Raw genomic sequence first — 15,145 nt, 5'->3', positions numbered from 1 at the left:
AATCCTCCGACAAGATACAGCACCCTCTCTGCCTGGAGCACTCTCCTGCCTCCTTCCTTACTGAGTCTCGGCCACTGAGGCTGCCTGCCTTTCAGGGCGTGTGGAGGCAGGGCCTCTGGGGACGCCTGTTTCTGGCTCGGGTAGATGCCCGCCAGTCCTCATGCGGGCTCTGGGGCAGCCGGGAGGGGCCTCATAAGAGGTTTTATCATCATGTCATCATGTGATGACCTGTTTTCCTTTCATCTCACCCACTACCCTCACCCGGTAAACTGCCTGGCCAGGGCCAGGGCCAGGGCCAGGGTGATTGGTAAATATCTATGGAATGAATGAGTTCTGAAATTCGTCACTGTGTTCTTGCCTTCTCTTCTTTCTGTGGCTTTTTGCTGGCAAAACAAGTGCAGGGTCAGGACTGGAAACAGAAAAGGCTGAGTCGGGGGTTGGGGAGAGGCACACAAAAGGATGGATATTGCAAAAATGAGAGTTTAGTGGGTGGGGCAGGCGTGGCTGGGGTGGCAAACCAGCAGGAGACTGAACACCTGCACGGGAGGATGGGCAGTCCGACCAGGAGTGGGGGTGCCAGAGAACTGACCACAGTAGGGAGGGTGGGTAGGGGTCAGACCTCCACACCGGGTATCTCCCCAAACTGGGGCCCACTGGACTCCCAGGGTTCTGGCTGCCACCAGGGCAAAGGTGAGGAGACTCGGAGGCCTTTACCATCTTATTCTCATGTCAAAACCCCACAAAAAGAACTCAACGCCCTAGGTCTATCCAGGCCTAAGTTTTCTAAGGTCTAGACTTTGTCCCTGTATCTCTTTGGAGAAGAGTCACCAAAGAAGCCACTGGAGTCTTGGATTTGAGGCACAGCCGCCTGTCCCCACATGTCGCTCAGGGCAGCCGTGACCAGCACCTGTCTCGCCTGGTGGTGAAGACTGGGCTCACTTTGAGAGTCTGGTAGGCACAGTGCCAGCCTGCCTCAGTCATTCTTCAAAAGGACATTTGGCTAAACACAGTTCCTACACACAAACACAGCTTCTTTCTTCTGCACACTCTCCATCTCTCCCTCAAATGTCGTTGGGCCAAAGGACAAAATGTTTCAACACAAAACTTTGGAAAGATGAAGCGTCGAGGGCAAGGCGGCAGGACTGTGTGTTAACCTCCCCAGGCTCAATCGCTCAGAGATCCTTCTGGAGTCAGGAGTTTCTCTCAGGCATTCGCCCTCACTTCAGAGCTCAGTTCAGATGAATCTTTGGACACCTAAGTTATATACAAGCTTTGTTTAGGCTTGAGGCCACCATGCCCAGTTCTGCCCGAGGTATTGTGACCTCTGCCCCATGGAAACAAGGTGTTGCTGAGCCAAATGATCATGTCACAGAAACGCTGAGAACCATTTGTAAGCAGTGAGAAAAAAGCTTTGTGGAATCTGCCACTACTCACCTCATGAATTAGACACTTGTCTATGAGCTGCAAATAGGAACTTATATTTTCTTCATCGGGTCTGGAGACCAAGAGCTGCGTGCACACTGTGAATTTAAAAAAAAAAAAAAAAGATGAATTAGAAAAATGCACGCCCATCCTAACCTCGAGATCTGCCTCTGATTTCCTTTCAGGACTGGTATTTTGAGAGGTATGTATGCCTGTGGCTTTATATAAGGCCCACAAAAAAGGCCAGGAGGCTCTTCATTCCACTGAAGTCAAAGGCTCGGTCACCACGGGAGCCCTCGCCTCGAGAAGCCCCTTCGATTAATTCCAGGCATACCATTCTATATTAAGCCTCCTGCGACCCAGCCTGAGACAGACGCTCTGGGAGAGGAAGAACGCAGCAGTGTCCTGAGCTCTGTCTTTGAAAGAGGCTCCTTTTGAGAGGGAGTTCAAAGGCATCAAAGCCCATTGACATTATCAGAGAGCAGTCTCCATGACTTTATGAATGAACCGTGCACCTCATTTGGAGGAATCAAGCTGGCACATCCTTTAGGACATGAGGTGCGTGGGCGCGCACATGAGCAGGAGCCTGCTGCTCAAGCACTGGAGGGTTATTTCTCAAAGTGATCCATGCATTTATACGCACAGGTTCACCTACACACCCCAGGGAGGTGCTGATACAGACAGCAGAGTGAGTCCGTGGGGAGAGTACACACACTGCTGGGCTTCAGGGCCATGGTAGTGGAGCCCACTCTGCTCTCGCCCTAGACATTTTATTTTGTGTGATTTTTTTGAGACATCTTAAATGTTTAATAATAAATTCAAACTGCATGTATCATGCATCGAGTTAATTATAACAATTAAAATCAGTCTTTAAGATGATTACTGAGCCACCATACTTCGATTTAGTTAATGTGAGTGACCTGCACACTGCAGATTCTGTTTCTTATACTTTGATTGTTGGTTTTAGGTTGATGGAAAACATTTTCCTTCCCCTCCCCCCCATCTTTACCTTGCAGTTGAACTTGAAAATTTCCTTGTCTTTTTTCAGTGATACTAGCTACAACTCATGCAATACTAAGGACACAGAGTTCTTTTTCTTGTCTCTTAATAATAAGAGTATAAAAATAAGCCTTCCCTAGACAGAAAGCCCAACACCCTAGATGTCTTGATGCTCTGATTCTGATGGGCATGTTTAAAAGGACATCATGGAGATGGCTGGACAAAAGACGTCAAATAGAAGTGGAAATGCCTGGCACTCGGTAGATCACACTTGAAACCTGGGCATCATGATTTTCTCTCTTCTCAATCCTGCACAACCCTCTGTCAGAGAATCCCACTTATACCACATCTCTGCACATAGGTTTTCAGTATAGTGTTGTTTGTAAAGACAAAAACTTGGAAACCACTTCCATGTCTATTAACTGGGGCCCTGTTAATAAATTATGGTTTACGCACACTGTGGAATAGTACGCAGCCTTTTAAAAAAGAACGAGCTGGTGCTATTGTATTGATAGAAATATTAAAAATATGTAATGTAAAAAAGCTGCAAAGAAACATGTAAACAAGACCTGTTTGTGTATGAAAAGGACACTCACGTGCTTCTATATGATTATAAAGTTTCCAAGGGGATATTCCAAATCTGTTTATCTGGTCGCCTCTGGGGAGGAAGATGGTCAGGCTTGGGGTTGAAGAGCTATTTTTCACTGTTTAGTTCTGATATTTTATGTTGAGCATGAAATTATTTTATAATTTATTTAAAAGCATTTAAACTTTATTTAAAAAGCAGTGCCAGAGTAGTGCAGACCTCCTGAGGGCAGAGCCCACTACACCTCTCACCACAGGGGAGGAGACAGAGGCGCCTCACACTCAGGTAACCACCCCCATGTCCCTTCATCCACGGGGTCGGGCCATTTGCTCTAAGCACCCACTAGGGGGTGGGAGAGAGCAAGAAAGTGAAGGGAGGCGGCCATGGACCCACCCCGGCCATCAAGCTACCAGCATTTGTGCTCCAAGGGATGTTACAGGTCAACTCCTCTGAAACACTCTGAAACAGATTTTTAAGGATCTAATTCTTTTTGAGGACACGTACCAGGGGGAGTTTCTCAGTGCAACTCTAAGACTTGGGTGTCCATATCTTTTGGTAAAAACTTAGTTCTTTAAAATGGTCGGAAATATTGTATAATAAAGAAGAAAAAAATTATTTCCTCCTCCCAAAGTAAAGTACAGGCATTCACTACATTTTTCAAATAGTCAAGATTTCTTGTGACATACCCATCAAGCACAAGTTAGTCTAGCCTTGGACACCGACAAGGATATGTGCATAAGGATCTAAGCCACGGGGCAGGCACAGGGCCGTCCAGGCAGAAAGAGTGCTCTTACCCAGAGGACCATGTGTGACTTCTGTGCTGCCCTACAGACAGACAGACAGACACACACACATACACACACACGGCATGGCCGTGGTACCTTGCACGGTCCGTGGTAAGGGCTGACTTTAGCCCAGCAATTTTCAACCCGTGCGCTGCAAGGATGATTAAAACATGCAGCACCTGACTATTTAGTCAAGGGCACTGGCCGCTTTTTCCTTAGACTGTCAAATTAAAAAATGACAACAGCCACACAACAATAACCATTCCATGTGAATGAATCAAAATTATACCTATTTTTTGGTCATATCGGCAAAAAATATTTTTTTGGTGTGCCACAGAATTTTAGTAATTGATGTGTGTCATGAGATGAAAAAGGTTGAAAATCGCTGCTTTAGCCTGAGGGTCCAAGGCCCAGTGAGAGCTATACCAGGAGGGCCCCGCAGCCCTGGTCTGGGGAGTGGGAGAGAAAGGATACAAGGTTAAGGAAGAGGCCTTTGGGGATCAGAGAGATCTGAATTCAGATCCAAATACCTTGACCTCTCAGAGCCACACTTTCCTCATCTGTACAATGGGCTAATGACACGGACTCTGGCAGGCAGTTTATCCAGCACCCAGGGGAAGCCCCTTGGGGACTGGTAGCTCTGATTAGTGGTGTTGAGAGAAGAGAAGGGGAGGTGGGGAAATCAGGCTCTACCTTTCCCCATGACACGGGTGAACTGCCCAGGGAGATCCCCCTCTGGCAGGGGGGCGACAGCTAACTCCCCATCACAGCTGCTCAGATGGTGTGGATGGAGCCCGCCGCTAGCTCCAGCTGAGGTGGTGGCTGTGGTGCCAGGGGCCGCAGCACTGTCTTTGCAGTCGGGGTTCTGGCTCTCGGGGCCCATGAGTGAAGGTGGCTGTGGGGCCTGGGGCTCCCGGTGGCGAGCCTCAGGGGTGGTGCTCGGGGAGCTGTAGGCCTTGATAGGAGTCAGGATCATCTGGTGCAGTTCCTGGAGTGGGATGCGAAGGTTGCCCCCCTCGATGATGTCCTGGAAGGTCAAAGGGAGAAGATCACAGATGGGGTGGCTTACCTCCGATGCCTCCCCTGCCCTGCCCAGAGCTGAGCCCAGGCAGGACTCAAGGCTGCTGGCCCCTTCGACATAACATTCATTGGAAAAGCAACCATTTTAATTTTAGCATTCTAATATTAGCCCAGGCAGAAAACTTGGAATATACAGATATGTACAGTGAGGAAAATACACATCACCTGAAAACCCACTATCTAGAGATGATCACTAAGATGATTTTAGTCCATTTCCTTCCCTGGCTTCTTCAGTGCCTTCCTATAAAATGCATTTCTATAGCTGACACTCACATACTTCAGAAGCTGTATAGCAAAGCTGGGTCATACGGCGGCTTCCTGTCCTGTGGATCATTGGTTTTAAGGGAAGGAACCTGATCATTTACACCTTTGTTCAGCCCACAACACAGGAAACACAGGGTAGTGGTTAAAAGCACAGATTCTAGGATGGATGTCTGGCTTTGAATTCTGAAGGGAAACAACTTAACCTCTCTGTGCCTCCGTTTCCCTGTGTATAAAATGAAGGTAACAACAGTACCCGCCTCATCAGGTGGTTGTGATGATATTAATATTTGTAAAGCTGCAAGTCAGTGCCTGTTTTCGTGTCATGTGCTTCATTGTTAAATTAGTGATTATGTGTTGAGTGCTCCCACATGCCAGGCACTGGGCCAAGCATGGGGATATGGCAGCAACAGACTTTAGGATTCCCTCAGGGAGTTTATATCCTACCATGAGATGGACAGTCATTGTGCTAGAGACTGAGGTACAGGCCAAGGCTGCTGCTGAGAGGGGGGGCTCTCTGAGGGGCTGACCTTGGAGCAGGAACCCAAATGAGCATGGGCATGAGGCTCATGTGGAGTGCTCCAGGCAGAGGGCCCAGCGAGGGCAATGGCACTGAGGTGGGAGCATACCCGGCATGTGTGAAGAACAGCAAGGAGGCCTGGGGTGAAGCAGGGTGGGTGAGGGGAGGAGGTGGGGGGAATGGGATCCGAGGAACCAGGGGGACTGAGTGTGGGGGCCTGCAGGCTGGGGCAAGGATGCAAGAATTTCTTCTAAATGAATGGGAAACCAGGGAGGGTTTGTCGCAGGGACATGCCATGCTTTATAAGGATCCTTCTAGAGAGAAATATGTGTTATATATATATACACACACACACACACACACACACACACACACACACACAAACACACACACACAGATATATATTACATTACATGTAATATATACATTACATATAATATATATATATATTACAATGCATATAATTGCATATCATATATATACGACTTTATAAAATTAGATTCTTTGCCACATACAGACTGACATACTGGGCATTACTTATTAGGAAAAGGAATGAAAGTTGATTCTGACTGACATTTATCAGGTGTCAGATGCTCACAGAGGTGAACAGGCTCAAACACTCATGGTTGGAGGTTAGGGCTGGGCAGGGGGGGTCTTCCCTGGCATGGTGGGTGGGCCCAGCCCTCTGCCCCAGGGCTGCCCAGTGCTTATGCAGCAAACTTTGCCCTGGGATCCCGGAAGGACACTGACAGTCAGTGCCCTGATTACTAATGAAGATTTCATCTTCTGAGAGCCCAGAAAAGCAAGGACATAATTTGAAAAGCATGAGTACCAATCCAGTCCTGGGATCCTCTCTTACCAAGAAAAATTGCTTGATGATGTCAAGGAAAACAAGGATACGGAATGTGATCATTTCTGCACCCAGACTTTCTAATCAATCAATTAGTAAGAGGAAACCTGAGGACAGCAGCCTTGGACAGACGTGTTTCAATTCTGGGCAGCAAAACACCAAGAGCCCTGCTCCATCATTGGCGGGAACCTGCTTTGTTCCGGGAGTTGGAAGCAGAGCCTGAATTGTGCCTTAGCCTAGTTGGCACCCAGGGTTTCTGAGAGAAGGGAAATGCTAAGTAGCCACCAGAATTGTCTCAGTCCTGGCCAGGGCCACTGTCCGGCCTTCTTTAGGGAGAGAGTACATTTTTCTTTCTAAATCTGGCGGATGTGTCCATGGTGAGACCAGCCAGAAGCCTGTGCTGGCAAGCCTGGTGAGTGAGTTGGGGTGCTCCTGATCATTCCCAGTTTTCCTGCTGCCTGGACTGGACCGGTCCTTTCCCAGAATCTGATACTGTCACGTGACTGGTTCTTTGACTTTGGAGTTGGTAATCTGGTTCAGGGCAGGGCACACGGAGGCGAGCTAGCTGACCCATGCCAGGAGAGCACCTGCTTCCTTTTCTGACCCAACTATGTGTCAACTGGACCCCTGCCTCGAGGTCCTCCAGTTCCTGCCAACCACCCAACCAGCACCTGGGGCATGGGGGGTTCTCACCTTCCTATCCAGCCCAACTGAAGAGGGGAAGGGAAAGGAGAGAGAGGGGTGAGGCTTCCCCATGAAGACAGAAGGGTGTTGTTTGCATCTTGCCATACCATCCCTCTTGGCACCTACCACAGAGGCAATCAAATGCACGCCTGTGACACTGTCAACTGCCACCAAACCTTCACTTGCTCTTGTCATGTGGCAAGAAGGCCTCTGTAGTTATTCAGTGATGGGAAAGGAGATCTGGGTGATGCTAAGAGTTGAAGTCCTTCAAACAGGAAACATATACTTGCCCAAAGTTCAAATCTTATCTTTTTCTGTTGGGGACAACCACACCAAAAAGGAAACCACAGACATAATGAATAATACTGGACACTTTTGGAAAATATAACTTACAGAAATCATGCAGACTTTTGTTTAGTTTCCCCCATAGACTTCAAACCACAACTCAGATAACATTTAACTGCCAGCTTCCATGGGGTGGCATAAGACCATCAGGCCACATTCCTGATGCTTCAAAATGAATTCCTGAATGCAACCCTGAATGCCCAAGGTGAGCAGGAAAGTAGGGAACCACCCAAATGGGACTCAATCCAGTGCCCTCGACTAGCTACTGGAACTAATTCTTTTTGTTGATAAAAACAGGGACTCAACCCAACACTCTATTGACCCTCATACCCTAAATATAATCCTTTAATTATGAACAAAAAGGCAAACACGGAGCTGTGTTCACTAATGCGCCGAGCTGAGGAGCTCATGTGAGAACAGGTCATAGGAAGGGTGGCACCCCAGGGGATTTCCTCCGTCAGACACTCTCTCTGACACTCTGGGTGGGCTCGGTCATCAACTGGTTCCTCTATCCCTCCCGGGGATCCTCAGGGTCTGTCCTCAGCTCTCAACACTCGGCACACTTCTGGGGGTACTGACTACCGTTCACACACAGATGGCCCACAACTGAGTCTTCCAAACCCTATAGACTCTAGACTGTTCTTCTGGCCCCTTCCTGCCTGGCTGTCCCACAGGCACCTCAGACTCGATCCATCAAACTGAACCCCATTTCTCCCACACTAGGAACTCCTCCTGTATTTTTTGTTCCCAAATGGCACAGCATCCAGGCCCAAGCCCCCTGCTAACGCCTGGACTCTTGCTAAAGGGCCTTTCTGATCCTTCACCCTCATGGCCCCTGCTGTGGCTCAAGGGCCCAGTAAGACTGGCCGGCCGTAGCCTCCTAATGTGTCCTCCAGCCAGCACTGGCCCTTCCAGGTTCCTCTCCTTACCCCTGCAGAGTGGTGTGTTTCAGTCCAGGAGGATGTTCCCACCAGCCTCAGTGATGGCTTGTCCCAATCACACTAGACTGTGAGAGCTCTGGTTACACGTCTATGCATCACAATGCTGTGCCTAGCCCCCGAGGCCAGGAACCACGTATCACGATTCCCCTCCAGTGGATGGGGTAAATCTAGTCCGAGGCAGCTGCCTAGTAAGCGTTCAGTAACTGAGTGGAACAGCTCTGGCCGCAGAGCTCATCTGCAATGACTGTTGATTGTGAACTAGGCATGGGCGGGGTCCCAGCGGTCTCCTTAGAAATCTCCAGGTTCTCTGTGAGGTAAGAATGCTGGGGGAGGCCAGGGCATGGTGACTGCCTTTCCAACATAATCAGCTGAGGATGCCTGGAAGGCCAGGGAAATGGCTGGTTTCAGTCTGTCACTGGTGGCCTAAGTGGCAATAGGTTATGGACAACCCCGCCTTTGAAGAACAGGAGAGAGCCAGGTCCCAGGGAAGAGAGAACAGAGCCAGGGACTGTCCTTGGTGGATGCTGAGTTGAGGTTCACCTCCATCCCCAGGCCATTAGCTCCCAAGGGGGCAAGCACGCAGGTGTCTGACTTGCATGTTCTGAGGCAAGCGCAATGTGACGGTCTGACAGACATAAGCTTTTCTCCCCAAATAAGTCAAACCAAATAAACTATTAATTGCTCTCCTCCTGCCCAACAGCCGCTCTCAGGCTCTGTACTACGCCTGTCATCTTTTCAACATTCCCGTTCCAGTGAACCAGGGAGACAGTATTTTTGTGGAGTCAGTATTATTCTAGGTATGAAATCTGGGACACAGAAAGTGTCACTGACTTATTAAAGATTGGATGGGAAGTCAGGGGCATACCAGGACCACCGCACTACCTTCTGCCCCTGTGTTTCCACACACTGACTTGGCCCTAGGCCGCAGGGAGTACAGCTTACAGCAATTTCTTCTGTGTGTGTGTGTGTGTGTGTGTGTGTGTGTTTCCTCAGTGATAGGACAGGAATGAGTTCCTGAAGGATGCTCTTTCACCATAACATTTAACAATGTAATCCTTATGCAAAATGTTTTCTGTGCTTCCTAACAGATAAGGCAAAAACTGGCCTTTTAAATGCTCCCCCAAAGAGAACAGTTTCTTGTGTTAAAAATGGCGACAATCGCTCAGTGGACAAGCTGCTTGGTAAAGGCGTTAGCATAAAATTATGAACAACAATAGCCTCGAGCTCAGTTGGACAGGTCACTGTCATTTGTGATGAACCAATTGTGAATGGGCCTTTCATCATAGATGGGTAGGTGAGAAGCCTCTGTGTATCCATCCAGAGGTTTTCAAAATAACCTTCCTTATAAAGCATACATGCATATTCTATCAATATATATTACTTTATATTTCATGTACTATGCATTAAATATAACTATATATGGCATGTAAAAGCCTATACACATTTTGTGAATAAGTTAAACAAAAACCCTCCCAGTGCATTAAAATGTTTATGTGCTCACAAAACTTGCTTTAGCCCTACCTCTCTCTGCTTTGCTACCCCTGGAGCTCTGCAGGCAGCAGATAAGTACTGAACTTCCCACCTACCGCTCCACCGCCTCCCAACAGCAGTGCACGGAACCTGACTCTGGGACAGAGGCAGATGGGCTCCCTGTATGTGGAACCAGGTCTGCTCTCCTTTAGCCCTTAGATGTAATCATAAAGTCACCAAGTCCTAAAAATGACATCGTTACCAGAGTGATGTCTGGATACAAAGATAGGCCAAGAATGTGTTTAGGCAGCAAACACAGAGGGACAGTAGCAGCTGATAACTGCTTTTAACACTGGAATAAACTCTTTTTCAGCATTTGGCATTTTTGAGATGGTTCCTACCAGAGTCATGGGTACCCATTCTGCTGTTAAGTTAAAGTGTGAAATTATTCTATGGAGAGCCAACCACGCCCGTCTGCCAAGTGATTTCCATCCCCTCAAGCGAAACCTGGAGCACACCTGTAGGTGTTGGCCTTTCTGGGGCAGCTTCTCACAAAAGCAGGCCCTTCCCTGGTGGAGAGCAGGAGTGAAGCAGATCTGCATATTCCCTGCAATATTCCGTCAGGATTTCAGCCTCTGATTGTGGGTTGAACCCTTCTCTAACCTCTGCAAATGCACGAAAGGCAGCGGGGAATGTGCACAGAAAGGATTCATTTGCCAACACTTCTTCAGCGCTCTGGGGCGGCCAGTCACAGGCTGCCTGGACCCCGGGAACAACTACATTTCGGCAGGCAGGTTACACAGAAGTCTGAAGGAGCAGGAATCTGCCCTTCAAAACCATTTCATTCCTCCTAACTCTGGTAAGGAAACAGCGTGACACACTCCATAAGGTCTGCCAGTGACACTTTTCAATTGAGAAATGTCCCTGGTCCATTTCCCCATGATGAAGGTGTAAACAATCCCTCGGCTGGGAATCACTTACCCTTTCCAAAGACTTCAGGAGGTTCTGTCTTTCTTTGAGCTTCTGAATACTGATGACAATTTTGTGTCTTGCACCTTTGGTAACATTCTGTAATTAAATGAAAGTTATATTTCAAAACATTTTAAAGAATCAGCTTAGAGACTGGGAGGCTATTTAGTACTTTACTGTTTGCTTTGTTCCTACATGTTTGTAGACTAGCAGATATCTATTGTCTCTCTCTTTAGTACCTATCATTACAAACCTCTTCTTACTAAGCATTCTAACTTCATCTGGCTGCACGCATGCCTGGTCTTTTGCTGTAACCTTTAGGAGAGAGAGGCTGGAATCACCCCACCCAGCATGAAATTTCTTCATAGTCTTCAGAGATCATTTTTAAGCCAGACACTTCACCAGGGTTTATGATCCAGTCCCTCCCAGGTTCCCTGAAGGTTCCAATCCCATAGAGATACTCATGGTTTCTTCCAATCTTTCCTATGTTTCCCAACTCGAGAAGATGTGAGGTCCACTACAGGTCTTACCTGGTGTCACAGCACATAGGCAATTTCTGTGAGGCCACAAACCCTCTGTGGTCTCCATAAGGAAAACTTAAACCTATAATTCAGTCATCACTTCAGGTAAATGATTAGGATTCACAGGTTGTGGATTTTATCTTCTTAATTGTATAGCAATGATGAGCCTAACGATTTTCTTTAACACTTGTTAACTATACATACTACAAATTTCCAAATAGGAAGTCCTTTCTGACATTAAGTCTCCAATACAAACTTCGTGCAACTATTCATAGAACTCCTCTTAAAAAAGGAGATGGGAACACAGCTCCTTTACTTAGAAAAATTAAGTTGTCAACTGACAACTGAACTCACTTTCAAGATGAAGCACTGGGGGCATATTTCTGTTTAGCCTTAACTTTGGGTTAAAGGGAATGAAATTACTCTGAACAGTTTGTGCTGGCCTCTGGCATTGCCCTCTGTGTCAGTTATTTCTTGGTGTGTTTTTTTTCCCTCAAGTGAAACGAATGATGACTTAGTTTTTTCTCTCAACTATGACCCAAAGACAAAAATGCTCTTAGAAGCAGTTCTCATCAATTCCTGGGATCTCAAGGAGCAATCGAGATGAAAAAGGCAGTGGGAGAGTGTTGGGAAGCTGAAATTAGTGCCTTTCATTCTCTGCGATGTGCAGTAACTTTGGGTTTTGTCTTGCATCTCAATATTGGTAATCAGCCAGGCCGGCAGAGGTTAACTGGGGTGCTGACTGTACACCGGGAGTTCAGTGATATGCTGGGAGGTATGTGTGCAGACCAGCTATGCCCCAAATGGTACAATCTCCTCTTCCTGCAAAGGAAATACTATTAGCCTGTTCAGACCATTAATTCTTTTAAATCACTGCTCAGAGGAAACTGAGGTCAATTTAAAACATGCAAATAGCATTTTAAACAAGGGAAACAAAGACATCAGTCAGATCTATTGACTCGAGCACAGCGTGGTAGAAAACATGCTTCATTTCGGGGGTTCTGTTGACTGGCCTGGCCTTTGGCAACCACACTTGGGAACGATGCCTTAGATTCTAAGGCTTAGAAGGAAGGAGGGACTTTGTCCTCTATGGTACGCAGAGGGAAATGAAATCTGAGACCTGGGGGAATCCCGTCTCAATGACTGTCCCGCACTACTGAAGGGGGTTAGAGGAAAAAAAGTATTGTACAGCTTACTCTAATTTCAGCTAAAGACCAGTCTGAACATATTTTTGTACCAGTGTTGGGAAAGGTTTGAGGCTTGACCTGATGCTTCTGCTCAGCAATTACCAGAACTTAGCTGATTTGTAACCAGACTGGATAATAGAAAACCAACCGTTCTGTTATTCCCCAAACACACCCTGGCTGGACAGGGGGAAGGAGTAAAAGAAAGTAAAAGCAGGACACAGGCCTTGGTCAAATGTTCCACTTCTAAGAGATGCCTCCCTAGCACCCTAGGACTTAGTGAGTGCACCTAGGTTACACCTTTTCCATAATACTCTCTCTCGCCTCATTTGCCCTTTCTGGGTTATCTGCTTGTCTTCCGTTTCCTACTGGGCCCTGAAGGCAAGAACCCAGCCTTACTTACCATGCAACGCTGGCCAGCACCTGGCAATTCCTCAAAGAAGACAAGCTACTGGGAGGGTAAAGGTATGAGTCCAAATAAGGTCTGTCTTGGACTTGAACTTCAGGTTCTACCTGGGGCATCTTCTTGGGGAATGGTCCCTAGAACACGTACCTGAGCCTCTAGCTGGCACTCAGTGAGGGCCATCATCTCCTCGTAGGTCATCTGGGAAAACAGCGCGGCATACTTGTGCAGGCGGAGGCTTTTTAACCAGGCAGGAACATCTGCAGTGCGAGATGCGCAAGAGGTGGGAGAGAAATAGAGAGGGCACGAGGAGAGATGGCAAAAGATGTAGGAATAGAGAAAGAAAAAGAGGGTGATGGTCAGAGGGAAAAAAGAAAAGAAATCTTTATGTTACTACATGTTTAATTTTGGCAGCAAATTATGGGCTTGGAAATCTGGGTCTAGCCCTGAACTTCTCGGTCTAGCCCTGTTGAGCTCCCTTATTCCACTTTAGACCAGGGGGTTGCTGACTTGGGGTCCATGGGCTTCAGGGCATATAGGAATCCCTAAAATTATATCCCGGTTTGTGAATATATGGGTAGTTTTCTTGCAAAGAAACATCCATAGCTGCTGTAAGATTTCTAAAAGGGTTCAGAACCCAAAAAACGGCAAGGAACCACTGCTTTAGCCAGACTACTTCATTACTGATTTGGAAAGAACTGACTTACAGTGTCAAAACTATATATGATGAGTCTTTGTCCCAAGATCATTTCTTTCTAGGTTTAGTGCAGATCTCCGCGTGCTGTTTCTGCCACTTCTCCAAAGAGAGGAAAACCAGGCAGCTGTAGGCACCCCTTCCCCACCCCTGCCCATGGGTGGAGTCGCTGTCCTTCATCAGCCTGATCTTTCTCCTTCCTTCCTATACTCCTGTGGGAACAGGGCATCCTGGACTCCAAACCTATCCCTCTAGTGTATATGTGTGTGTATGTGTGTATCTGCTGACCATTTCTCCAAGCTATGGAATGTGTCTGGATGTCTCTGACATTTTCCTTGAATGTCAACCACATATATCTATCTATCTATCTATCTATCTATCATCTATCTATCTATCTATCTATCTATCTATCTATCTATCTATCTATCTATCTATCATCAGGATTTGAAAGTTCCCAAGGTTGGCTAGATCACAGGATAATGGAAATTCCAAAACACATCCAAAATAGAGCCCAACTTTGGGATCCCAGAGTTAGGAAAATTAAATAGTAACTACTGAAAACCCGCAGGAGAATTATTACCTTGTTAAGTACAACCAGAACAAATTGAGAAGTCTCTAGAATCACCTTCCTCACCCCTGCCTCATTCTATAGATGGTAAAATTAAGTCATTAATTCTAGATCCCAGAGTATGGTGAAATGGGGACTAGAACCAGGTCTCCTGATCCCCAGTTTTTTCCTACATTGCATCAACTTCATGTAAAACGAGAACCAAACAGCCCACCGGGGGGAGGGCTGAGTAAACAGCGGCTGCAGAGCACTCTGAAAGGCTGAAGCACCGGTAAAGGTTACTCGTGCTTTCTATAAAGTGTTATTATCCATTCCTAACCATGCTGACTGCAAGATGCTGTCTACTGCTAAGGGCTTTATGCTGAGGCACTGGTAGAGACCACAAACACTCCAAAATAAGTGGAAACCTTCTAATTTTTTAATGTTTATAGCAGACAACTGGGGGTGATTAGAGGCCTGGCCTACTCTGAAATCAGGCCCTGCCCTCCTAGGTGAACCAAACCCAAAAGCCAGACTTAGGGGATGTGGATATGAGATGACCTCCTGAAACTCAAGGACATAGGAGGGGAGGGTGGTCTGGTGAGGTTACTTTTTGATTTGCAGTAACATGAAAGCCAAAGATGGAGAATTTCTGGAGAAACAGAATTGAGTGTCCAATGACATTTTAAGAACAGATTTAGTCATCTCAGGCAAGAAATCACTTGATTCTGTGCTTGGAGCCCTTCATTCCACTATGACAAGCGGAGTCCCTCTGGGACCATCACTAAGCACAGAAAGACAGGTCTCCCTCAGGCACATAGTACGGACCCCTTACATCCTCCACTCCAACTGTGGCCGGGGCAAGAGCCCAGGACATGCCAGCC

General features: G+C 47.1%; 1 protein-coding gene across 2 annotated transcripts in view; it reads right to left on the bottom strand.

The window, feature by feature from the left end:
* Positions 1-15,145, bottom strand: part of SAMD4A (sterile alpha motif domain containing 4A) — a 200,150-nt gene that overhangs the window by 23,471 nt on the left and 161,534 nt on the right. For both annotated transcript variants that reach the window (XM_081141241.1, XM_081141242.1), the window contains 4 exons: positions 13,171-13,280; positions 10,925-11,011; positions 4,486-4,819; positions 1,435-1,520 (listed from right to left, as the gene is read on the bottom strand). In XM_081141241.1, the coding sequence (XP_080997367.1) occupies positions 1,435-1,520; positions 4,486-4,819; positions 10,925-11,011; positions 13,171-13,280 (617 nt within the window). The remainder of the gene's footprint in view (positions 1-1,434; positions 1,521-4,485; positions 4,820-10,924; positions 11,012-13,170; positions 13,281-15,145) is intronic.

Source organism: Miniopterus schreibersii (assembly GCF_964146895.1).
Source record: "Miniopterus schreibersii genome assembly, chromosome: 1".
Taxonomy (NCBI): Eukaryota; Metazoa; Chordata; class Mammalia; order Chiroptera; family Miniopteridae; genus Miniopterus; species Miniopterus schreibersii.
This window is presented reverse-complemented; position numbering and strand designations above follow the sequence as displayed.